This window comes from Lissotriton vulgaris, chromosome 11 (assembly GCF_964263255.1).
Source record: "Lissotriton vulgaris chromosome 11, aLisVul1.2, whole genome shotgun sequence".
In the NCBI taxonomy this organism is placed as follows: Eukaryota; Metazoa; Chordata; class Amphibia; order Caudata; family Salamandridae; genus Lissotriton; species Lissotriton vulgaris.
This window is the reverse complement of record NC_141699.1, coordinates 907051814-907077175: the sequence shown is the minus strand read 5'-3', so window position 1 is coordinate 907077175 and position 25362 is coordinate 907051814. Positions and strand designations below refer to the sequence as shown.

The 25362-nt window shown below is 45.9% G+C and overlaps 1 protein-coding gene across 2 annotated transcripts in view; it reads right to left on the bottom strand.

Moving 5' to 3' along the window:
- Window positions 1-2200: 2200 nt before the first annotated feature.
- ASH2L (ASH2 like, histone lysine methyltransferase complex subunit) overlaps window positions 2201-25362 on the bottom strand; it is a 247416-nt gene continuing 224254 nt past the window's right edge. For both annotated transcript variants that reach the window (XM_086944037.1, XM_086944038.1), the window contains 2 exons: window positions 7660-7719; window positions 2201-2867 (listed from right to left, as the gene is read on the bottom strand). In XM_086944037.1, coding sequence (XP_086800163.1) covers window positions 2760-2867; window positions 7660-7719 — 168 coding nt within the window. In that variant the 3' untranslated portion in view covers window positions 2201-2759. The remainder of the gene's footprint in view (window positions 2868-7659; window positions 7720-25362) is intronic.

Below are 25362 nucleotides of genomic sequence, written 5' to 3'. Positions count from 1 at the left end.
TCTGCAGGTGAATCTGCTTCAATGAGATATAAGAGAGGCAAGATGTTTTTCCCAGGAAGAGTGCAGATTTTACGAGTTAGGTGAGCTGTGTGCAACGAGACTCGCAGCTGCCATTATTTCGCCTGCCAATAAAACAAGCTGCACTCCCATAAAAAACAAGTACAAGCGCGTGTCACCTTCGATGGCAGCAGGGGGGAGGGGAGAGGAGGGGGACCGGCACGATTCCTTCATGGGAGTGAGGGGCTGTCGCCCCGATACTAACCTTGACATAGAAAAACAAGACTGTCCACTGGTTTATATCGTACATACTAGTACTACGAAGAAACATGATGTACCAGACGGCACACTGTATTACTCTGTAGCAGATGGCATGCTGCACAACAAAACAGACAGCACACAATCTCAGGATAGTGTGCACTATGTTACAAGAATGATGGTGGGTGTGCTCAGGGCTTTAAGTGGGGAAAAACTGGGGGTGCTCTAAAAGGGGCAGTTCGCATGGTTTTAATCACAGTTAAGTTTCGCAGATAGCGAACCACATAAAGCATGGAATATCACAACTAAACAATGGTAATGTCACACAAATAATCTGAAACTTGGCGGCTAGGAGTACATATGATCTGGCATCCAACTAAAAATGTTGGTGAACCTTCCTCTCTTACCCCTAACATCTCGTGACTTTTACCAGTCCTCCTCAGTAAACCGGCAGGTACAGAGTAGACTATGGTGAACGAGACTAGGGATGGTGACAACAAGAAGTGAGCCAGAGAAAGCCACCCATCGCATCACGCACACGTGCCCTCCTTACGAAAGGCGTCAACACTGCAGTGAAGTAATTGGGCTGCACCTGCGTAGTAATTAAACACCAGCCTCGTACCGCAGGTGCTGGTACTTCTGTCCTGCACAGATAACACACAACACTGCTCAGGTACAAACCTTGTAGAAGGTAGAGCGGAGCGCGTGTGCGTAAGTTAACCGGGTGAGCGCTGTAACCTCTGTACCGTTGGTTGTCTTTGACCACTGCGGACTGGTGATGCCATAATCCTCCAAAGTCTTCACAGAACTCACGCCCTCTCGCCGCCCCTCTCTGCTGCTCGCGGGCTCGGAGGGCGCTAACCGCCCGCTAATCTCGAGGCCGCAGCGCTGATTGGAGAAGAGGGGCAAAATAAAGGATTTCATGCCCTTGATTCGTAAGATTCCAGTCAGTCACGGTAAAATCCCACCCACCTCCGCGTGGCTTTCAAATGGTTATTTACCAAACAGGTAAGATTTAAGTTATGCATAGTCTACACTCCCAACACATGTTGTGTCACACAGGCCTCCCGTGTCCTGGCGGGAAGTGAAGAAGTGTTTAACGTAGCTGCAGTCTATGCAAATGCGTCACATTTCTATATATTTTTTCAGAGTGCCCATGAGTTGTTTATGTCAATCATGTGTGACACCTGGACTGACACTTCATCAACAGTAGTAAAATGTGTACAGTACAACAAGCAATCTGAGTTTTTTTTTAATTTGGACTGCATTAGATTCCACTGTACTGCATCTATTTCGGCAAAGTAAAACAAGAAAAAAAGCCCTTGCGCTGCAGCAGGGGGGAGGGATTCACTAGCGGGAGCGATAATTGCGACCAGATGGGCCGCGCGCTCCCGCAAGTGGATCTCCTGACGTGCACGCGTTGCCATTGAAGGCAATGGCAACGCGTGCTTGGCTGAAAAGTCTAAGCGCTAGGAAAAGGTCGTTTTCCTTTGCAGCGCATGCGCTGCGAAGGCTCAACCTAAAAACCTGCATAAGCTCCAGCTTTCCTCTCAATATTTAAACCTCTGTTTTGTAACCTACATTCAGAAACAACCAAATACTGGAATCTAATTTGGCGGTACAACGGTGAAACTGTTGAATGCACCAAGTCCTCTGCCTTGCACAATCTTCTACATGGACTTACAAAGCCATGTTAACTGATGGTTTGGCAATCCCCAGGACATAGCAGCAATGCACCACAATTCAGGTTGCCAAAACCCATCCATGTCATTTTCGAACTATTCAGCATGCAGATTGTACCCCAAAAGTGCAATCATTCCCCTGCAAATTAAGCTGTATGTGATACTCAAAGGTGGATCTCATACATAATGCTCGACAAAGGCTGCCATATCAAAACATTCACATCATGTTAACAAGAAAGGCAGTACATCAAAACTAAACAAGCATCACTTAAAGATTTTAATCAAAAGTATACAAGTTACATTAAAAAGTGTAAATATTAGCTACATTAATGTCCGATACTTTGACTCTGTTAAATGCAGATGTATGAAAGTTTTATATACAGCAAAAACAAATAAATACCACAGCCATTTTTTTCAATGTTGCAGCAAACATTCCGTGCCTTCATCTATAATGCCCACTAGCTGAAACAAGCACCAGGGGAATGTTAAGGCAGGTTTACTTGCCAGCATTCCTGGCTAAAATACAACAAAGTACATTCATAAATAGTGGGGACATCAAAGTAATTGCTTCATGGATTTTAAGGACCAGTAGTAGTATTCATCATGAAGTCTGCATGCTACTCTAAACAAACATTACTTAAGCACTTCTAAGTGAAGATAGCTGCCACAAAGAGGAGCACTTTGGTCAGGAAGCACAATGTAGCCTTCTTAGAGACTGTATTGCTTTGCTCCATTTACAGGTATGTAAAAGGGTTTGTGGGAGGATATGGGTGGAACAAGGCCTTGACCAACACACTGACATGAGAATTTACACTAGGACATTTATCCTTCCCATGGAGGGCTTTTTCTGCCATCAACTTCGGTTTCCACATGGTAGAGTACATCGGCTAGCGTGTGCTCAACCACTGCTTCCCATCCCATGTCACTCATCTGTGGTTGAGGAGAGAGCAAAAACAGAAGGAAAAAAAACACGATTAATTAAAAGGTGGCGTTTGTTTTCTTTTGAAATACATCTTACATTCACTCTACCAGCAATTGCTAACTTCAACAAAAATCAAAAGAAGGCCATAAACTAATTTTTACCAACAATTGGGAAAAAAAACCTAAAAAGCAGTCTATCACACAAAATGCATACCAGGACACATCTGGCAGAATATTAATAAAAAATAATTTGGGCCCATATAAAACGTTAATAATTCAACCCCTTTTCTACTGTGACCTAAAAGAAAATCTGCCTTGGTCAGAAAATGGCAAAGGAATAGGAAAAGATTCCACTCCAGATATCACGCCTTAGTCACTTTAAGAACCAATACAAAAAAGTGTATTGAGTGTTTATTAAAATCAGCAGAATTTCCTTCAATATTTTGGTAATACCTTTTACATGTGTCAGTACCATCAGATCTTCTGTAAAAACACAAATATTTTGAGAAACATATTGAAAAACAGGTTTCTGCTGTTACTGAACCCAGTAACAAGAATATTTTGCAAATATGATCAAAGACCAAGAGAACATCACATACAATACCAGAGCGTTCATTCTACACAAACTAACAGAATAGAGGCTTAAAGCAAATAACAATTGAGACGGTTTTAATCTTGCAACCAAATTAGAGAGTTTAAGATTGCTCCATAAAAAGTGGCCGGACCATTCAGTTGCATTCCACGTCATTCCACTAATTTGTCCTGTTGAAGGTGCAGCTATTGGTGATAACGTGGGCTCAGCAGAGGACAGATGTCAGAAGTGCAAATCTATTGAAAATGTAGGGCCATTTATACCTTTAGCTCCTCTGCTGTCAGCGATTATGAAAAATTGTGGAACTAACCCAATGCGACACACCAAATTTAAGACATGATCAAGGAAAACTTGAAAGATAAGGCTGTAATTTTGATGGCACAAGCTACGCCAGTCATTGCACAGTCTTAGGAAAATAAAGGTTGCTGAAGGTTCATTAGTTTTTGAGCTTGGGTATTTCTTTGGAATGATAAACAGTAGCATATCTCCACTCAAGAATGGACTCTGAACACATTTCTTGTTAAGAGTTAATAAAACTTGGGATGCTACACACCCTTTGGCGTGGACCTAAAATAGGCCAGGCTCACTACAGTTCACATCTAACAAAAATGTAAAAAAGTGAGAACAGGCATTTATGCAGTCAGATAAGCAGGGCTCGAAAATTCCACTCGACCGCTCGCATAGGCGAGCTAAATTGAACAAGGTCGAGCTCGTGTAGGTCCTACTCGCCCTTTCTGGCGAGTAGGAAAACAAACCAACTTTTGTCCTCTGTCTGTGAAAATGGAGCAAATGTGACAAGAGAACAAGATTTAAAGGCATTTTTATTGCGGACAAAGTTAATGAGCAATAAAGATGCCTTTAAATCTTGTTATCTTGTCACATTTGCTCCGCTTTCAGAGACTAAAGTCAATTAGGTTGCAGTTAGGTTGAGGACATTTTTTAAGGTACTAGTCCTGCAGGAATAGTACCATTTATTTTTGATTTTTCGAGCCCTGATAAGGACAGGTGAGTGGCTGGATTAGACTTACTATGCAGTCTGGAAATGTCCCCACAACACTACAGAAGCCAGACCCCACACCCCCTTCTCAACTTTAAAATACAGATCTCAATGCCTTCTGCCTTGAGAAAGACGCAGGCCTGCATGCCGGAGGGAGTGAAACATATATTGGCTGTTTTCGAGCGCTGAACAGAAGATTAAAAGAAGTTCCTTGATACAACTAATAGATGTTTTTCATTTTTTAAAGAATGTATAAAAGGAATTCTACTGATTACTGTAATGACCTTCCCTTATCTGAGGCCAAAACGCATAGGCGTGTAGCATCCCAGGGCTTATTAACTGTTTAAAATATGTGGAGCAAGAGGTTTAATGGGATCTGAAATTCTTCTGAACACCAACCAACTGCTTTGGTTCTTCATTAATTTGTCTAAATCTTCCCGACAGGCATTAAAAGTGAGAATTAAGGGTCCCAAGAACACCCTTCTCATTAATCATAGGTCTTATTAAAATGTGCCAGAATAAAAAGAATTGCATAGAAGAGACAGCATTTTTGGTCTATTTCTATTTATCAATTGTAATTTGTCAATAAGCATTGTAAGTGGTTTTTACTTAGAAGAAATCCACCCTTTCCTTTTAAAAATACCCAAGAAAATAAACCCAAATAAACTATGCTAGGTACACTACATTTTACATGGAGAAGTGGGGAGTCAGCTCCTTTAAAGAACCCAAAAGCTGCATTGTCCCATCAACTAAAGCACGAGAATGCAAAGACACCTCTGCTCTAGATTGATAGAAGGAAAACAGTGAATTTCCTCAACAACTAACTCGATGTAACCTTTGCGGGACTTGATGGTAAGCATCAATTCTACAACTGCTCCACCAAGGATCATCTCTAGGTGTCCGAGGATGCGAACACGTTTCAATGAGGAGGAATCACTTCTTGTGGTACTTGAGTTGGGGTGAGACAATAAGATTATGCTCGGTGTTTCACCAAGTCTGAGCTTAGATTTCCTATTTGCCCTGCAGCCTCCAATATGAAGCCTCAATGCATTCCACAATCTGCAATTGAATGTGAGTTTGGCAGTGAACTAGCTCACACAGTGTCCTGGTCTATTTAGGACTTTTGAGGCGAAAGGAAGGACACGATTTGAAGACAGCTGGACTAATCATTGAAAGGCAGGTCAAGTGTGGCTTAGCCGATTGAAAAAAAAAGTCTACTTTTGGGACAAAATGAACTAAATAGATGGGGATTCTAAAATGGGTCAAGTGAACCCACGAGTTCTTGTGATAAATCAATCTATAAACCTGAAGAAAGCAGTAGAGTGCTCAGGGGTCCTGGTTTTATGCAGAGGGAAAATGAGCTGGCAAACTGGCTCCTCAGGGCATGTTGACTAAATGCAACCTTTAAACTACTATAAGGAGCAGGCTCAACATTTTTCCAGGTAAGATTCAATTCTAGAGGCACAGGTTATTTGTTTTCTTCATTCGGCTTGTCTGAAAGGGTTTCCTTCTTCAGCAAATGCATAGTGCAGATTGACAGTTCTAAATTTGATACTTAAAAAAGGAGATAAGGATAGGAAAGCTATTTTCAAGAATGAAAATCTTACATTTAAAAAAGTGTTTGGTGATCAAATTGCTCACCATTTAGGACTATCAACAAAAAGCCCAGCAGTTGAAGTACACCTGAGTGAAGAGCATACACGAGGCCCCAATACAATGTGCTGTGGTTTCATTAACCAAATTGACTGCACGGTTGCGGCCGGGGGAGCACTCATATCAAGAATTGGCTTTACCCACTGAAGGGCCCGGATGCCATGATGCCTTGGGTGATGATCCTTCCAGAGATGTGATCCAGTGATGACTTTCTGTTGCTTGTATTCGCTGCTATCAAGTTCATCACCACCCCCTTTTCTGAATCATCAAGTTTTCTACAGCTGCATAGGTGGGTATACAAAAAGCTTCTATTAACCTGAATGATGAAGACTTCTTTACATGCTGCCCACATGAAGATACAAGACCACCTATACCAAAAGAACTGGATGGGTGGTCGCAAAGGTACCAATCAGCTAAACTGGGTGTTGAAGGACTTGAAAACTGCTGAAAACTGCTCAGTCTGAGATGAAGGGTGGCTTGAAACTTTGAGCAGGGCCTTAGATGACAGTCACTGATCAAGATCAGATCTGGAGTGTCTTGCAGCCTCTGCTTTTGAGGGTTAGGGAAAGGGGATAAAGATGATGGGGGCTTGAAGATGGCACAAACTACTCCGTAACTTGACTTCCAAAAACAGACTGGGGCCCAACAGAGGAGCTCTTTTTTGATGTAAGGCAGTCAAATATAGTATTTCCTGTTCTCTTTGGGGTATGGGAACAGCAATCCTTGGAATATAGACTACAGAGCTGGATCTGGTCATTTGGCATCACAGGTTTATGCCCTTCAGATTTTACGGTTTCAAATCCCAAATAGGTCATGTGGTTTCAAAGAGGATTGGCAGTAATATAAAAATAAAGGAGCTTCCCAGTTTCCCAGGCACACTAGTTAACGTCACAGAGTTTCACTCCTATTCAATTGGCTGCACACATCTGATCAGAAAAAAATGCTGTCATTTATAGTGAGGGATAGCCAATGGATGAAGAATGCTGTATGTTGTGGGCAGAAACAAAAGGGGAACAACACTCCAAGAAAACCAATAAACGAAGAGGGCAAAGTGAAAGCCCCAGTATACAAGTACATCTAATTTTATTACATTTGTTTTTGAAAAACATGCTGGGGCGTTTTCTGAACCAACCCTAAAAATCAGAAAAAAAGCTGTATAAAATGCAAGATACAGATTTATCTACTTGACAAATCCTGAAAATTAACCCTTTACAAAAGGAATGCCCAACAACGCTTAATAAAATGTAGTATAGGTGGCAACTGGCTCTCTACTCTATATTGCCCTTTTGTATTCTATGGAGAGAAAAAAAAAAGATGTGCAGATGTTTTAAGAGTCTCAAAAAGCATGAATTGAACAAGAGTTTGCAAGGCTTCAATTGTACACAGAGTGTATCGAGCAGTTGTGCATTTCCTACACAGTAATTTCCAATTGTATTTTCACACTCAAAATGTACTAGTTTCCTTTGTTGAAACTGGTATCCAAATCGGATTCACAAAGGAGCAGAGTGTATTGTATCACAACATACTTTACAAGACTTTATTCTTTAAATCTTACTTACAGGACGATAAGTGACATCTTTGGGAGGATATTTGAAGTAAGGACCGAAATTTACTGAAACCTACAAAAAAGAAAATGATAAGTTCATCAAAAACTGTAGGTAAAACACATTCTGACTTTGTTTTGCAAGATGAACAAGTTATTTACCTTCAGTAACACCTTATCTGGTATAGACTCTTTAGCCACGGATTTCAAACTTTAGAATAATCCCCAGGTGTTAGACTGCATACAGACATTTTGAAGCAATACCCCTGTGTGCTGGTTGGTGGTGTCTGTCGGCTCCACTTCAGCCGCACCGGACATGACATGCCAGGAGCTTATATAGGTACAACCCTGTCGCACTGATGTCAGTTCCTTTCGCGACTTTCCATGCCAGGAGAGCGGAGCAACGATGAAGACTGAAAACTGGTGTGACATAAGATCCTTTAGAATGGTGACCCTCACACTGTAATCAGTTCACATAGCAGGGAGGATGGTAAGACCGGAAAGGAATCTGCGGCTATATAGTCTCTACCCGATAAAGTGTTACCGAATGTAGCTCATTTGTTCATCCGGTAGAGACTTCTAGCTGCAGATCCCTTACCTTGGGATAGATACCCACGTAATGCAGAAGCGGGCCTGCAAAGCAGAATTAAACCAGGTAGTCCTGCAGGAGCAGACAGGAAAAGTGCCTATAACGACGGTCCTAACTGCCCAGGCAGTAGTGCATGGTAAATGTGTACAAAGGTGCCCACGTTACTGCCTGACAAATGTCAAGGACAGTTGCTCCGTAGGCAGTGGTTGCAGCCTTGGCTCTGGTGGAATGAGCATGCAAGCCCTCAGGGGGTTGCTTTTTGCCCAATGCGTAGCAGCACTTAATGCAGAGTACTATCCATTTGAGATAACTCGAACAGCCTTCCCTTTCTTGACTCCTACATATGCCACAAAGAGTTGATTGTCAAACGGAAACCTTTTAGTGCAATCAAGTTAGAACGACAATGCCCTTAGTGGATCCAGTCGGTGAAATCTCAGATCCTCTGATCCTCTTTTGAAGGGTGAGGTGGACCAAAGAAAGTAGGCAGTGTGATGTTCTGGCCTACATGGAAAGTCGTCACAACCTTTGCGAGGAAGGCCCCATGTGTACGGAGTACCAATTTGTCCAGATAGAAAGTGGTGTAAGGAGGGTGGTCAGTGAGTGCCTGCAATTCACTGACCCTCCTAGCCAATGTAATGCCCACTTGAAAAGCAGTCTTGATGGTCAATAACTGGAGAGTGCAATTGTGCAGTGGCTGAAAGGACACATACATTAAAAAGATCAGGATGAGGTTTAAGTCCCACTGGGGCATGATGATTGACCTGGGAGGAAACATAATAGAATTGTATAATCTAATTGTATTTATATAGCGCTTGCTGCCCCTGACAAGGTGTTGAAGTGCTTTTCTGTAAGTAACACGCTACTCTAAAACGATTAGCTATGGATTAGTACAGGGAAACAGAAGTTGTTAGAGAGTTAGAGTTGGTTAGTCTGATTGAATGGGATAGAGGAGAGAAGAGTCTAGAAATGGTTATTAGGAAGATCATAGTAGTAAAATGGGGTTTGAGGAGAGTCAAATGACAATACAATGCAATGTTACAGTACACTTGCAGTAGTGTTTTAGACTATTGCAAAACAGTTTCCATCTAGCCAATATATTTCATATAGAAGGGATCTTGTATATAGCTTTGAGCAACCAAAGGACAACTATAACAATTGAATGGGCACAGTCGCATATATGAGAGAAGAAGAAAGTAGGAAGGATAATTGGGAATGAGAATCTTGTATCTTACTGGATAGATTAAGTTTAGTATTCAGCATTGGGTAAGGAAAGAGGTAGCAAGAGCTGCAATGCCGTTAAAAAGAAAAAGAGGCAATCCCTCCAGACATTCATGATGCCCCTTAAGTATTGCTAATGACAATTGGATCCTCAACTGAAGAGGAGTTGCAAAGGGGCTACTAGCTGGACTGTCGCTCTTTTCCCAAAATGTGTGCACCACAAAGAGGAAAGAGATTAGTCAAGGAGGAACTGTGCACTACCAATCCCCTGCTTGCTACTATACAGCGTGAGTAGTAGAGTGCCCTGACCATATCCATTCATTTAACCAGTTAAAGATTCAAGGGGTTTACACAAGACATTCCATCTTTATTTCCCACTGCCCCACCAATTTAGAATGTTTTATAGCAGCTTGAGCTCTATCATGAAAAAAATGTGCGCACTAGAAAATTGAGCACAAGACTGTTCCCGGAATACCCAGGTCACACTATGGGTTTCAGAGGGGCTGGGGATGCCCAAAAGGTGCATGGACTCACAAAGTTCTTTCCACTGGGCAGGAGCGGGCTCCAGGAAAGTCCGGGAAGAGTGGAGCAGAAGTAGACTCAGGCTCTGCCAAAGTGCATGGCCTGGAGTGACCAAACTGCCACGCTTCGCCCAAAGATTTTGGATATCCCATCCGCCGAAATATAAATCCAATAGGATATAATGGGATTTATATTTCAGCGGATGGGATATCTTTCACTGTTTGACAGAATAACCAGTCTGCCGAGATCTAAATCAGGCCCTTAGACGGGCAGGGCAAAGTTGGATTTCTTCATGCCGACCGGTGCAGTTCCCAGGGAAATTCTGTGAGACTGGGATCTTGGCTGTCCCTGGGTCGTCAGGAGGCAAGAAGCTTGAGGGAATGCCGTCACACCAGGAGATAAATCTCTTGAAACAAGTTTGACAAAAGGTCAAGAAAAAACACTGTCAAAAAGACTGAGGGTAGCTCTTCAAGGATCAGCGTTATTTGGTGTGGAAAGTAAAAAACGGACATCAGCATGCCAGGGTGACGCCTATATTAGCACTGCGCAGGCGGGTTCCGGCACAAACGACATCACCTACTGGTGTGCAGGGGTACGGCTCAAAAACTTTGAGATCAAGTCTGACAAATGGGGACTATTCTAAGGTAAGGAATTTGTAGCTAGAAGTATCTATCAGATAATACAAACCTATTCAGATCGCTTGGATTTCTCCTTCCTGTGCAAGACAACCCAATAAAAGGTAAAACCAATGCCAGGAGATATTACGACTCCATGTATGTGAGCCTAACAATCACAGCTTATGATGGTGCAGTATGATCTCACAAATGGATGCTTTGTAGTCTAGGAAAATTTAACGTAAACCACTCCCCCGGAAAACCCATAATGCATAAACAAGGCAGTAAATACCATTTGGCAAACAGATGAAATGTTTTGAGTAATGTAAATATTTGAGTCAATGTAAACTATGCATCTGCAATGACCAAAGCATTATCCCAAATGGTAAAACTCTGGCTCCTAGCATATTGTAATACAATCTACTCCACAGAGAAAATTAAGTTGGACAATGCCACAGTTTATTTGAAACTCCAACTGAGACCTTTCTACCATTTTTAAACCGCTGGGCCCTTTGTCCATAAATGCCGTTTTCTATCCCCCCCAAAAATATCATAAAAATAATATTCATATTATTAAAAATAACAGCAGTAATGCAAACATTTAGGTAGCTAGAAAAACAAATTGTTTTCTGCCAAATTAATTATGTAAAAACTCATGAAAATAACACAAAAGCAAGATAGGATAGCGTTGGTATTTCTTATGTAGTCTTATCAATAGCTTGTCTTCCTGTGTAATCTCACAACTCCATGTATACCTCCACAAAGACAAAATTGACATTCCAACCACATTAAAACCAGGCAAAAAGTGGGGGTTAACCATACAAAAAGAGGCACTTTCTCACACCGCTGAAGATGGGCAGAGACCAACACCATCACTTTCATGAAAACTGAAGGGCGTTGGGGAGGCTGAAGGGGAGCACAGCAAACTGAAAATGCCCCCTGTAGGAAGCTGACAGTATATAGTGGACCAAAACGAGATACACTGTATAAAGAGACCAGACAAGCCTAAATGGTTTAGAGAGGCAATAAAGGAGGCACACACAAGAATAAATTCGAGACCCATTTAGAAAAAAAAGGCGTATTTTTATATGAATTTTGAGATCAGGAACTTCATTATCAAGTAAGTACTTTTTAAATATTGAATTTCACAGGTAAGTAAACAGTTCACTTAAAGAACAAGTTTCTTACCTTCGGTAACAATAGATCTGTAAGAGACAAATAAGTTATGGATTCCTCACCTTAAAATTACCCCCAGGCGCCAGACTGTATCCGGAGAATTTTTCCCTCAGCAGTATCCCGGCATGTCGATAGGTGGCGTCGGTCGATTCCATGTCCATCATTGGGGTTGTGGTCGTCAAATGATGTTGCAGTACCTAGTAAGAAGCCGCCCTAGTGCGCCGACGTCCGTTCTTTCCAGGACTTTCCATGCCAGAAGCGCAAAGCCATGCAAGACACTGACCCACTGGTGCATGAAAACTAGGGCTCTGAAAGGGAGTCCCTTACTCTAGAAGTCAGTTCGTAGAACGGGGACGATGGGTTGTGGAGAGGAATCCATAACTAATCTATGTCTGGTACAGATATAAAGTTACGGTAGGGAAGTAACTGGTGATCTTAAAGAGACCAGTAGTTCTGGATTCTTCACCTTAGAATAGATACCCCAGCAATACCAACCTCGGAGGTGGGCCTGCGAACAAAGTTCACACCAGAAAGTCCTGGAGAACCGAACGGCCAAAGAAGCCATCTCTCCGGACTTGGCTGTCCAGGCAGTAGTGTTTGGTAAACGTGTGCAGTGAAACCATGTAGCTGCTGCTGCACTGATGGAATGGGCACGCAACCCTACTGGAGGTTCCTTTTTCGTCAAGGAATAGCAGTTTGTATGGAAAGAATGACCCATCGAGAGATGGTCCATTTTTGTACGGCCCAACCTTTCTTGGCACCCAAGTAGCCAACAAAGAGTTTGTTATCTACCCAAAATAGTCTTGTGCGCTCCAGATAGAAGGAAAGTGCACATTTTGGATCCAGACAATGGAGCTGCTCTTCCTCTTTAGACGGATGCGGAGGCAGAAAGAAGGTGGGCAAAGTGATGGTCTGTCCTACGTGGAAAGAGGTAACCACTTTGGGAAGGAAAGGCAGCCTAGTGCGAAGGACAACCTTGTCCGGATGAACAGTCAGGAAAGGAGGTTTAGAAGAAAGGGCTTGAAGCTCACTCACCCTGCGAGCAGAGGTGATGGCGACCAAGAAGGCAGTTTTCAAAGTTAAAAGTCTGAGAGGACAATTATATAGGGGTTCAAAGGGAGCGCACATGAGATAACTCAGAGCCAAGTTCAAGTCCCACTGGGGTATTACAAAAGGAATAGAAGGGAAGAGATGAGTAATGCCCCTAAGGAATCTATTTACAATAGGAGACTTGAAAAGAGAAGGTTGATCAGGAAGCCTAAGAAAGGCTGAACTGGCTGAGAGATGGCCCTTAAGAGTGCCCAGAGCAGAGCCCTGCAGGGCCAAAGAAAGGAGGAACAAGAGAACCTCACAAAGAGAGATCGGAAAGGGAATCCACAGGCATTGCTGTGCACCATGATAGAAATTTGTTCTATCTGCAGGTGTATACCGTTTTAGTGGAGGGATGCCTGGCTGCCAAGATAACGTTACAGACTAAGGGAGGAAGGTCGAAAGCAGACAACTGCTGCCGCTTAAACTACAAGCAAGGAGGTGGGGGCTGGACAGGTTCAGGTGGAGGACCGTCCCCTGCTGCTGCAACAGAAGATCCTCCCAAAGAGGCAGTCTGTTTGGAGGATCGATGGCCATGTGTAACAGCTCAGGATACCAGACTCCTCGTGCCCAATCCGGACCCACAGGAAGGACTTGGGCCTGGTTGCACCTGATTTTCTTCAGCACTCTGGGCAGAAGTGCAATAGGCAGAAAGGCGTGTAGAAGACCGCAACGCCACTCGCGTCGAAAATCATCACCGATCGAGTGCCGCCTAGGAAATTCCAACGTGCAGAACTGCGGACATTGCACGCTCTCTTCAGTGGCGAATAGATCTAACCAAGGCTCTTCCCACTGCTGAAAGACCTTGCACCACCATCATGCACCTGCAGCGAGTTAGTCCGCTCTGGCGTTCAGAAGACCTGCCAGGTGTTGGACCACCAGGGATATGCCCTGATGTTCCAGCCATGTCCAAAAGCGGAGAGCCTCTTGACATATGGTTCACAACCGCACCCAGACATTTGTTGCAGTACCACATGGTGGTGGTGTTGTCCGTAAACACCTGTGTAGGAAGGTGGATATCGGACTATGGTTGCCCCCAACTTTTTGCCTGGTGTTTTGCTGGTTTTTCGAATTAGTGGACCTGGGACCCTGCTATTCAGGACCCCAGGCCTACTGCTCTCTCTGTAAAATGGATTCCATGTACCTTAGGTACATATCTAATTGGATACTGAGTCACCTTATCAGCCCCTGTACAGTGTACCTTAGGTACCCAGGGCATAGGTGTACCCAGGGCCTACCAGGGGCTGCAGCATGTATTATGCCACCCCTGGCTGGCCATCTAAATCTGACACAACTGGCTGCACGACAGCTGGGGCAAGGTGGTGTAAACACCCTTTGCTGTAGATATAGTATTCCTATATCTAACCCTAAAATGGACACATGTATTCCTATCAGTCACTCCTATGGCAGGCCTTATCAATCCTGAAGGCAGAGTGCTTGGAATTATGTGAGATGGTGCTCTGGCATGAGCTGAGCCCGTTTGCAGCTTGCAGAACCAAGTCCTAATAGCTGTTCCATGATAACGCGTACCATATACTCTTAAGTGCATTATAATCCTCGCGGTTATTTGCCAACTTTGGTATCGCTTTATCAAAACAGGTTGAGTAAGGTGTCATACGAATTGGAATACTAACCCCATGCCAATTCTGGCGACGGGGTTAGCATTCCACCCTTCTAGAGGGACACGACATGTATGTAACTGTAAACCCCGGTTAAAGCTTAACACAGCCTCAGCTCCACAAAATGGATGCTGCCCCCACCGACACAAGTCTGACCTCCTGCTGCTGGGAGTCCTTCCAGCGAGGAGAGCTTGGACAAAGGGTTTCCTGTCAGGGGCGGTGCTAGCACCATCCCAGACAGGGTTCTGTGTATCCCAGGGAGGCAGGGCTGAGAGGAAGGTGTCTGCAAGTGGCACCCCAGTGCTCACTGTGCATATGCCGGCTTGAACGAGCTCCAGGGGCACACCAGCCCCTGAGCTGGGGAAAGTCCGGACAAGGGAGAGGGGTGTAACCACCCCCCTCCTGGTCCCACCCATGGGCAGGACCTAGTCGCGTGCCAGCCCCTTTCTTTAGTATAAAGGTAGGAGCGGGCCCCATTCCCAAATTAGATAATTCTGAAACTTGACTACTTTCCACGAAAGAACTATTGAACATTTCTGAAGACTCTCCCTTGTGGCTAAGGAGTAGCCACCCTGCATCAGCGGGCACCATCTAAGCACTTGCGGTTTGCTGTAAGTCCATCCTCCGGATTAAGACGGCCCAGCTCGACGAGACCCGGATTCCCTGGCATCTCTGACCTCTACCTGAATCATCAGCCCAGCTGAGATTCGTGGGTGTGACGAGACCTGAAGGGACCGGCCATCTTCAAAACTGCACGACGCTTATCCAGCACGACCGCCGAGGGATCCTCGAGTGAGTGCTTTGGGGTTTGAGAAGCCCTAACCCTGAGCAGCTCCAGCACCGAAGTCCAGCCCCCCAGCATCCACGAGATCTGCGTGGGGCCCTTCTGCTCTTTGCTGCTCACCTCGTTGTCCGGTCACTTGCCTGCTGGCTAGTGGCCCTCCTGACGACGAACCACGACGATTACACCGCTGGTCTGGTTGCTCCAGACTGGCCCTTGCTCCCTTCCAAGAGAGGAGCACCCCGGACCCTCCTGGTCCACTCCAGACGCCATCTTGAGTCCACCGCGTGGGCTTGCCTTTGCCAAGGTTTGTTGCCCCAATCCTAGGTCCAGCATCGCCGACAGCAGACACCTTCGTGGGACAGCTCGCACCTCCATCCTGGTCGCCGACAACGCCTCCTGGTCCGAGAGACTGCAGAGCCCAGCGTCGCCCACTCACCTGGTCGAGGTGACTTCATCCGGTGCCATCCTGGTACCCACCTAATCACTGGCTAGTGATTAAGAACTGAGTCCCCTCTGCTTTCAGGTCGTCTCCATCACCGATCCAGGCTTGGATCACATCGAACTTCTTCACTGGTCGCCTGCCAGCAACTTCTTCTTTCAGGCTCCATAGACTGTAACAAGGATTCCCGACGTCTTTTGAACCCTATGCAGCCGCAGCCCCTGGGCTAGGTAACCTGAGCATTTCGGTGCTCCAACGTAGGTTCACTATCTAAGTGTCCAGATCCTTTTTCGTTTTCAGCCTATCTAGTCGGATTCGTCCGATAACAGTAACTTTACGAAAACTAGCATCCATAGACTTTGTCCCGCATCCCGCGTGAGAGTGCACACTCTGCACCTGATCTCCCTAGGCCTCCTGCTCCTAACCTTAGGGTTCTGTAGTGTAGTCCTAGCGATCCTGAAGCCTCTGGATCTTGTTACTTACCTGCTAGTATTTCGCATTCCACTTTTGTAGTATATGGTTTTTCGTGCCCCTCGGGCATTTGTGTAAATTGTGCAACTTAAAGTATTTTCTTAAGAGTTTTGTTGTGTGCTTAGCTCCCTGACTCATAAAGAGTTCAGGGTAGACTTGTTATAAATAAATATCCTTTTATTTTCATAACAACTTGTGTGGTGTCCTTTCACTTGGTGTTCAAGGGGTATATGCGATGGTATAACAGCTGGCTTAACACGCCCTCTAGAGTTTAGCCTAAAGACTGCTCTTGTCCATGCTACTAGGATAGCTGGTCTATAAGGTTGACTTACAACCAATCATCAACAAGGGTCGTTTGGAATGATACACGGTGATCACTAGAATAGTGAGCACTATATATCAGGCCAACTTCTCACAACCTGCACTACTCTTCCTTTGACAGAAGGAAACAATGCTTTCAGTGCAAGACGGATCACCCGAAGCTCCAGTAGGTTGATGTGGAGCCCGGACTCCGACGGAGGCCAGAGGCCTCTAATCTCTGCCTCTCCCATGTGGCCGCCCATCCCAGCTACCAAGGGGGTGAGCAGGGGTTATTTTACGAGTGTAACCCCTTACCTTGACTAGACGCAAGGGTTCCTATTTGGTCAAAGGTACCTACCTCTGCCAACTAGAGACCCCCAGATCTAACAGAGAGGGATTTGCTATTGACCCAATCCTGGTTCGTGAGCCACCACAGCAATTGTCGAGCAGTGCCCTCCAAGATCTAGACGCAATTGGACAGATTCCCCCCATGCTGTGCCCTCTGGATCTTCAGGTCCCACTGCAAAGCCCACATATGCTATCTGGCATGATCCACCAGCAAGATGCAAGAGGCAATGAGGCCCAGCAGCTTCAGAGTCAGTCTGACCGAAGCCCGGGATAGAGGCTGAAAGGTTAGAATCATAGCCCAAATATCCCAGACTTGCTGCTCTGGAGAATAAACCAGAACCGCGCCGATGAAAAGGAGCTTCTGAGAGGGAGTCAGGTGTGACTTCGGCACGTTGATAGTGAACTCCAGCAAATGCAGGCACGCCGTGGAGGAGGGAGGCGACTGCCTGGGGTGAGCCTGCCATCAACAGCCAGTCGTCCAGACAGGGGAAGGCTGGAACCCCTGATCGTCGCACACGAGCTGCAACCACCGCCATCACTTTCATGAACACCGAGGGGCGCTGGCAAGGCCAAAGGGAAGCACAATAAACTGAAAGTGCTCATGGCCTACTGTGGCCCATAGGTAACGCAGATGGGCCGGCAGGACGGGGATGTGAAAATAAGCATCCTGCTAGTCCAACGCTTCCAACCAGTCTCCCGGGTCGAGAGCAGACAGGACCGGAGCCAGTGTCAACATTTTGAATGTCTCCTTCCGGAAGAAGCGGTTGAGATTCCTGAGATCCAAGATAGGACGCAGGGTCGTGTCCTTCTTGGACACCAGAAAGTAGTGGGAATAGCAACCACAACCTACTTTTGGGACAGGAACTGGCTTGATGGCTCCCTTGGCCAAGAGAGCTGTAACTTACTGCTGGAGAAGAGCCAAGTGATCCTCCAACATGCAATGGAATTGAGGCGGCATGGATGGAGGGGTAGTCTCGAGGAGGAGGGAATAGCCCCTTTGGGCTATCTGCAAAACCCACCTGTCTGACGTGATGTTGAGCCAGTGGGGGAGGTGATGGCGAATCCTGCCGCCCACTGACGATTGATGGGCCTTAAAAGGTCAGAATAGGAGCGTTTGGAGACTGATGCCCCACCCAACCCACGGCGGTGGGATCCACAACCCAGGCTGCGCAGACGCTGGACAGCTTGCGCAGGCCTGTGGCTCTGGGCGGAACATGGCGGGGCACCCGTTCCGTAGCCACGAAAGGGGCGAAAAAGCAGACTGCGCTGGGTGGGAGGTGGAAGCGTGGCCTAAGGATCTGGCTGAAGCCCTAGAATCCTTAAAAGCACTCAAGTGTGTTGTCTGCCTTGTCAATAAACAGGTGACGGTCATCAAGGGGCATGTCCAAAAGCGTTGCTTGGACATAACCCGAAGATCCAGTGGACCTCAAACAGGCATAGAGTTGCAGTGCTACTGATGTGGAAATCGTCCTGCGCAGTGAGTCGGCTGTGTCCAGCCCACACCAGATGGCGAACTTCGCTGCGTCTCTTCCTTCGGCAACAGCATGGGAGCTCCGGGCACTGTGGCAGCACCTGCGCAACTGTGTCCCACACAGAGTAGGAGTAACTACCCAATAGACATGCGGTGTTCACCGACCGCAGTCCCTAGCTAGAGGAAGAAAACCTCTTCCCCAACGTGGTCCAGCTTCTTGGATTCCCTATCAGGTGGTGCATTAGGAAATGCACCTTTGGACGTTGAGACTTGGACTACTAAGCTCTCTGGGGTAGGATGGGAAGAGAGTAAAATGGTGTTGTCTGGTGCCGGGCGGTGGCGCCAGCCTATCATCCAGCCCACAGGAGCCCCTTTGTTGGGCTTGGACTAAGTGCCCCAAACTATGTCCGTAAGGGCCTCATTGAACGGCAGCAGGGGCTGCGAAGAGGTCGCAGACGGCTGAAGAACCTCGGTCAGGAGGTTAGTCCTGACCACCACCGTAGGAAGCTCCAGGTTTAGGGCCTCATCTGCCCTATGCAACACCACTGCGTATGAGGCACCCTCCTCCATAGCCATGGTAGGTGGAGAAAGCATGCCAATGTCTGGGGAGGTGTCCAGACCACAGGTGTCACCCAACTCCTCTCTCCAGTCCGGTTCCTCTAAATGGTTTGCAATAGGGTCCACAGACCACTCCCAGTCCTCCTCACCCTCTCCTGGCAGCCACTCAGGGTGGCAGAAAATATCAAGGGAGAACAGGAGTTCAAAAGTACTGGTTGGCGCCAGTCCAGACGTCGGGTGACGTTGGTCCGGCTCCATGTCCTCAAGAGGGGTAGGCTGGGGCCGACGCCGGTGATTACAACTGGTGGAGGCGTAGTCACTAGATTTAGTGCCAGTGTCACAAGGTCAACCGGCGCCGATCCGGATCAGGCCTGGATCCTTGGGGGCCCTGCGGTGCTGGAGCTGAAGCCACCAGCATCAAAGGCCTAGAGCCCCCAGCCGAGTCTGCGGAGCCTGAAGGCGCGCCGGCGGAGTCGGGCTGCCTGAAGATTGAGTGCAAGGCTTCGTAAAAGCTTCTAAGCTGGGCAGGGGTCGCTCCGTCTCACGGAAAGGAAGGGAAGACTGGAGTCGACCCAAGAGGCTCCACGGGCAGAGCTGAACTACTACCTTCCTCATCCCCCGTAGCGTCGGCCGATGGACAGGTAGAACGCGAACAGCGACAGTGCTTCTTCGCCTTCTTCTTGTGCTTAGTCTTACACGAAGACTTCGATGACGAGTGGAGGTGGTGGCTCTGCGACTGGTCACGCGGCCTCCTCTCGACTGGGACCTTGAACGGCACAGAGGGTCAGTCTGAGCACAACTTTGTGTCGTGGTCGTGCTCTAGGCACCAAAGGCACGGGTCCGCGACGGACATCAATTTGTGACAGGAGTCTCAAGCCTAAAAGCCGGTCCGACATGACATCCCTCCGTGCACCAGGAGTCAATCAACTCAAAAAAGAGGTTGAAAAAAGTCACAAAAACGGAGTCAAAAAGTGACTCGATGTACCTCTCTCTCCGGATCCGCGCTGGCTGGTGCAGAAAAAGAAAACTGACGCCAGCAAGCGAGAGCGGCGTCTAAGTGTATAGGGTGACATTCCGGCAACCACGACGCCAATGACACGGAGTCGACCGACGCCACCTATCGTTGCGCAGGGGTACTGCTAAGGAAACAATTCTCTGGATCCAGTCCGACGCCTGGAGTTAATTCTAAGGTGAGGAATCCATAACGAATTGTCTCTTTCAGATTGAGTCTTTAAGCAATGCTTTGCTGTGGGAAAAAAGGCATAAGTTGCATACAGTTATTTACGTCAGTTTCTGCCTTCAGAACTTAGGGTCATAGGAGGCCAAAGTCCAAACACTAGCAGTTACTCTGTACCTAATCTGGGGAATCCGGGTGCAGAGGTGCTGGCTGGGTTGGTAGGTTTGAGTGCTATGTCCATTGAAAGAAGGGGGGCCACCTAGAAACAGGCTGCAGAGGGGATCTTGGGGGCAAGTCCAGGATCTATCAACGGGGGGCTGTGGTCCACACCGGTCCTAAGAGCAAGGGGGCATGGCCAGTTAGTCTGTACCCAGCCTGGGGCGCTCGGGCAGAGTAGATACGTCAGCTGAGCTCTGTGTGTCTGAGGCCCTCCCAGTTGTTGATCTCGCCGGTTGAGGGTTCTGAGAGTGCAGAAATCAGGACAGCTGGGCCACTCTGGAAGGGAGTCTCTGCAGTGCAGATGCCCCTCGATGGCTGCTAGGTCCTGTTAGAGTCCTGACTGGACTCAAGCAGACCTTGATTGCTGCAAGGGGTCCGATACCCTGGGTACTGATGCTGTGCATTTCCGGTCAGTCCTGGTGTCCTCTCACTAGGTGGGGGGCGGGCAGACCAGACCTTCAGAAGTACAGGTATCTCCTTCTAGGGCGCAATGGGCTAGTCAGATAGAGGCAACACTGTAAACCAGACTCTGCTTTTTAGGTGCCTGCAGACTGCAGGGGAGTGGCTCCTCTACTCCAAAAGAGATTGCTGGCAATTTGAGAAAGACTGGCAGCCTACCGGGGTTCTTGGTAGTTGCTCAGCTGCAGGACGAGTCACTTAGACATGATTGTCATGAAGTCCACAACAGTCTTCAGTTTTCTCTGTCTTGCAGCTCTTTGTCCTCTTTTTCTCAAGCTGTCAAATCATAGTTCCTAGCATCAGGGGTACCTCCTAAATATTCAATTTAGGAGTGTTAAGGGGAGTAGCCAATAGGTTACTTTTTCACTTATTCAATAGAACTTTATGTAGTTTAAAAAAACATCAAAGCATACACAATTTCCGTACTAGATTATTACATTTGACATCATAACACAACAGCTTTGTAAATATAATTTGGTAAGAATAGGTTTTAGCAAAAAAAAATACAGATAAAATAAACATCTAATAAAAACATAATAGGTTAAATAATATAATTGCATATAAGTGAATATTATCATAAAAAGAATACCAGATATATAAACTCGATGTAAAAAAATAAGACCAAGTCATAATCTATTCTTAAAGTTACTAAGGCATACATATCGCTGTACTTTTAAGACAATCTTCAGGCGTTTAAACCAAACATTCAGCAAAAAACGTCTTGCTGTAAATAAAATTGGGCCGGAGGTATCTATTTTTAGGATTCTATGTGGAATCAAATGACGTGTAATTTTAAGTTAAAACAAATTGGGCGTATCCATCACTTGTGAGGATGGCAATATGCATGCAGTGCAGAAAAAAAGGACGTTCTGTTTCTGGCACTAGGCCACATGTTATCTGAAGCTTGCTCTCTAACCCAATCACCAAAGGTCCTTAGTAGCAAGCAGCCCAAACGAATGATCAATTACAAACTCTTTGCTAATGGAGGTGAAACCATATCTAAAAAAAGTGCAAATTTGGAACTGAACTTAAAACTCAGAAATTGACTGGCCAAACATCCTGCCTTTGTACTCAAGGTATATTGGTCATACACATATTCCCATTAGGTTATCACTGCCTTACTTATTCCCTCAGGTGATCCCATAGATTGACACATGCTCCAACCAGGGAATCTTTTTGCAGCTGTTAATCCTCAATAGTTCCTTCTGAGCCTCTCGATAATGGAGTAGCTCAGGCTTGGACCACAGTCGTAACCAGTACACCAATGGCTTCAGTGAGGTCAACATCGACAATTCTTTTAATACATACATCTTGAATCAGGGGGGTCAAATGCTGTACTAGTGGGGCCAGAAACAAGAGACCGTACACAATTATTCTCCCCTACAACCAGTTTATCAATGTCAGGGTATCCCCATATCTTCGCTCCAAAAACCTTGGGCTTTAGCACAATAAACAAAGATGGACTTATAGGATGCAGCTGGGTCTGCTAAACAAAAAAAAAAGAAAAATTACAGGACAGCTTTGGATCTGACATCCTAACAGCCAAATAGCAAAAATTGTGAACCTGCTCAAGGCTTTTTCCATCAACTTTACATTTACATATAGAGTGTCTAGATCTACCCTTTCCGCAAACCATAAATTTGGGCTTTGCCGAGTGGAGTTCTAGAACCCTACCTACACAAACATTCAGGAATGTATCTAGTAGGATCTGGAGGCCGGCAGGGGTCTTCGATATCAATAAGGAATCATCAGCAAAGAGAATTGGTATTTTCCTCCCATTCAGACATGGTGAATCATTCCTACAATCAGCAAAATATTTTACCCATCCCATTTATATACAGGGTGAATAATGCTGGTGCCTAAAGCACCCCTGGCGTAACCCATGCTGTATAGGTATTCGTTCAGTTAGCTCTCCATATTTCCCCCATCGGACCAGAGTGTAATTGGCTTTGTGCATACTGGCTTTCACAGTTACCAAGTTAATAGGGGCTCCCATGCTTAACAGAACATTCCACAAGCTTTCTCAAGGGACAAGATCAAAAGCGGATCTTAAATCAATAAAAAGCAACATACACTTTTTGGATGTTTGACAACAGATGTTTCCAGTTTAATAATGTGAACATAAAACTTTTATCACAATTTAGGGGCGTTATGGGGAGTGACTGGTAGTAGTCAATGGGTTACTTATCTTTAAGGCAACTACACACCTTATATGACCACTTCCTGTGGTAAGTGGCCATAGCCATGACCTTGTGAGCCTAATTGCACCAAAAACTAAGATGGTGGAATTCTAGTTTTCTTGCTCACATTAGGTAGCTCACCTTAGTGGTGGAATTAGCCGGATAGTGAACACACCTCCTGACTAGCTAATTTTCCTGCCTGTCCTGGTGCCAAATGGATCCAGGGCATGGGGTGGTAATTAGCCTGTGTGGGGGAAGGCTGGGTCACATATCAAAAGCAGCAGAGGCCTTTGAATCCTCCTGCTTTGATATGCTGATCACTTAGCTACCTTGTTGGGAGGAGGAAACAACCCATCTGGCTGGAGCAGGCATTGTTTCTGCCTTTCAGAGAGCGTGGGCTCACACCTGTCTGTGATGATAGGTTGGTCTACAGTAGTCAGCCAGTACACTAGTAGTTGGTAGGTTTTTTGGGGGCACCTCCAAGTTGTCCTCTGGGTGCATGTTTTAATATAAATATATTGATCACTGGAATCAGTGTGGGCTTATAATTACGAGATTTTGATACCAAACCTCTTTAGTTTCAGTGAAGCCATCATGTAGCTGTGAATTCGTACTCACCAGTGCCCAGTACATATACTCAAGATGGCTTACCAGTTCACAGGCAATGTCCAAGAATCGACATGGAGATCACTGGGGCATATCTGCACATGCTGATATGGCCTCATGTAAATATAATGCACCCTGTTTTAGGGCTGTAAGAGGTGACGTCCTTATATTACATGCAGGGTCTGTTGGCATCGTACACAGGAGGTGTGCCAAGTTGTGTATTCACTTTTCTCTGCACCAGGTCACCCATCCTGTAATGGTAGTGTACGTGAATGCGCTGAAGGGTCCCTTAGGGTGGCAAAATACATGCTGCAGCCCTTAGGGATCCTCTGTAGCCTCCCTCTTCTAGGTACCAGGGATACCATTCACTAGGGACTTACAGGGGGATGCTGCACAAAGGTATTGCCAATTGGGGGAACAATTGTGTAGTTTTAGGGAAAGATCTGGCACTAGGGACCTGCAAAGCTGAACCAGGTGCACTTCAGTCAAAACTGCATCAAATACCAGACGAAGTGGGGGTGACCATGAGAAAAAGGGGCACTTTCCTACACCCCTGGCCCACCTTGAACTACAGGACGGGTATACAAAAATATATGTATTCTGCAAGTGCAAATACACCATCCAGTCTCCCATGTCCAGGGCAGAAAGTATCTGAACATTTTAAATATGTCCTTCCAAAGGAAGGACATTTAGGGGTTGGAGGTACAAAAAAAGAACCTCTGGGACTGCCGCAAGATAGCACTGGCCATGTCTCAAAGGGCATGCAAATCACGGCCCAATAGATAGACTGCGTTAATGGATCTCAGTGCCACGTTGGCAGAAGAATACATACATTTGCAAAAGGCATCAATCCAATTACCGACACTGGTAGGAAAAGACTGGGTTCATATTCATAGTCAAAACTTTTACAATAACACATTCCAGAGTAGGGTGCTTGGTGAGAAAACCCTTGTTACCAGATGATGGCCTAGACTGCATGGCCACTGGTTTGCTAACAGGTAGAGAAGAACAAGATTTTGCCCAAGTAGCTATTAAATTATCAGTGAGGGCACCATTCAATGGGAGCAAGGTCTCAGATGTTGGCCCAGACATCAAAGTTTCAGTCAAAACAGACATCTGTTTTAATCTCAGTGGAGGGCAGCTGTAATTCTAGTACTTCGGCTGCCCTCTAAAAAGCCACTGTAAATGAGGTGATTTCTTTTGTTGGTGGCCTAGGTGGAGAGTCAAGTGCTGCCTCAAGCAATGTTCCCCTCAATTATTCTTCCTCGTGCACAGCAATAGAATGCTTCCATGCTCACCCTTCTAGCTTGTAGGAGAGGTGAGATATGCAACTAGGCAAATCAACCAGCTTCCACTCAAACGTACATAACAAGCATTAACAATGTCAATAAGGATAGTTTCTTGCCTGTAACTCCAGTTCTCTTGTAGGGGTATTTCCATGATAGTCATAATCATGTGAATAGTCCGGTCCATGTGTGTGGACCCCAGAGCACTTCATTAGATATATCCTCTTAAGTGGTCATCATCTGCCTTTCTTCAGGAAGGCCTGTATGGACACTTAAGAGATAAAAAGACAATAATGCAGCCTAAGCAACTAGGCTACACTGGCCATTACTTCATCCTGAATTGAAAAAAGATAGCCAGTTTAACTCAAATTTAGTAATTTAATGAGTTTTACACATAGAAAACTCTTCTTCACAAAACTCCTTTTTTCATGATAGAGATGAAAAGGCATGGCTAGAGAAGCCCCCCCCCAAAGACTGCCATTATGTGTCTGCAAATGGGTACCGTGCCTTCAGAGTCCAGCCCGTCTGCGCCCGTCCGCGCTGAGGACGGGCTGGACACAGGACTTTTACCCACTCTATCTCAGGTAACGCTTT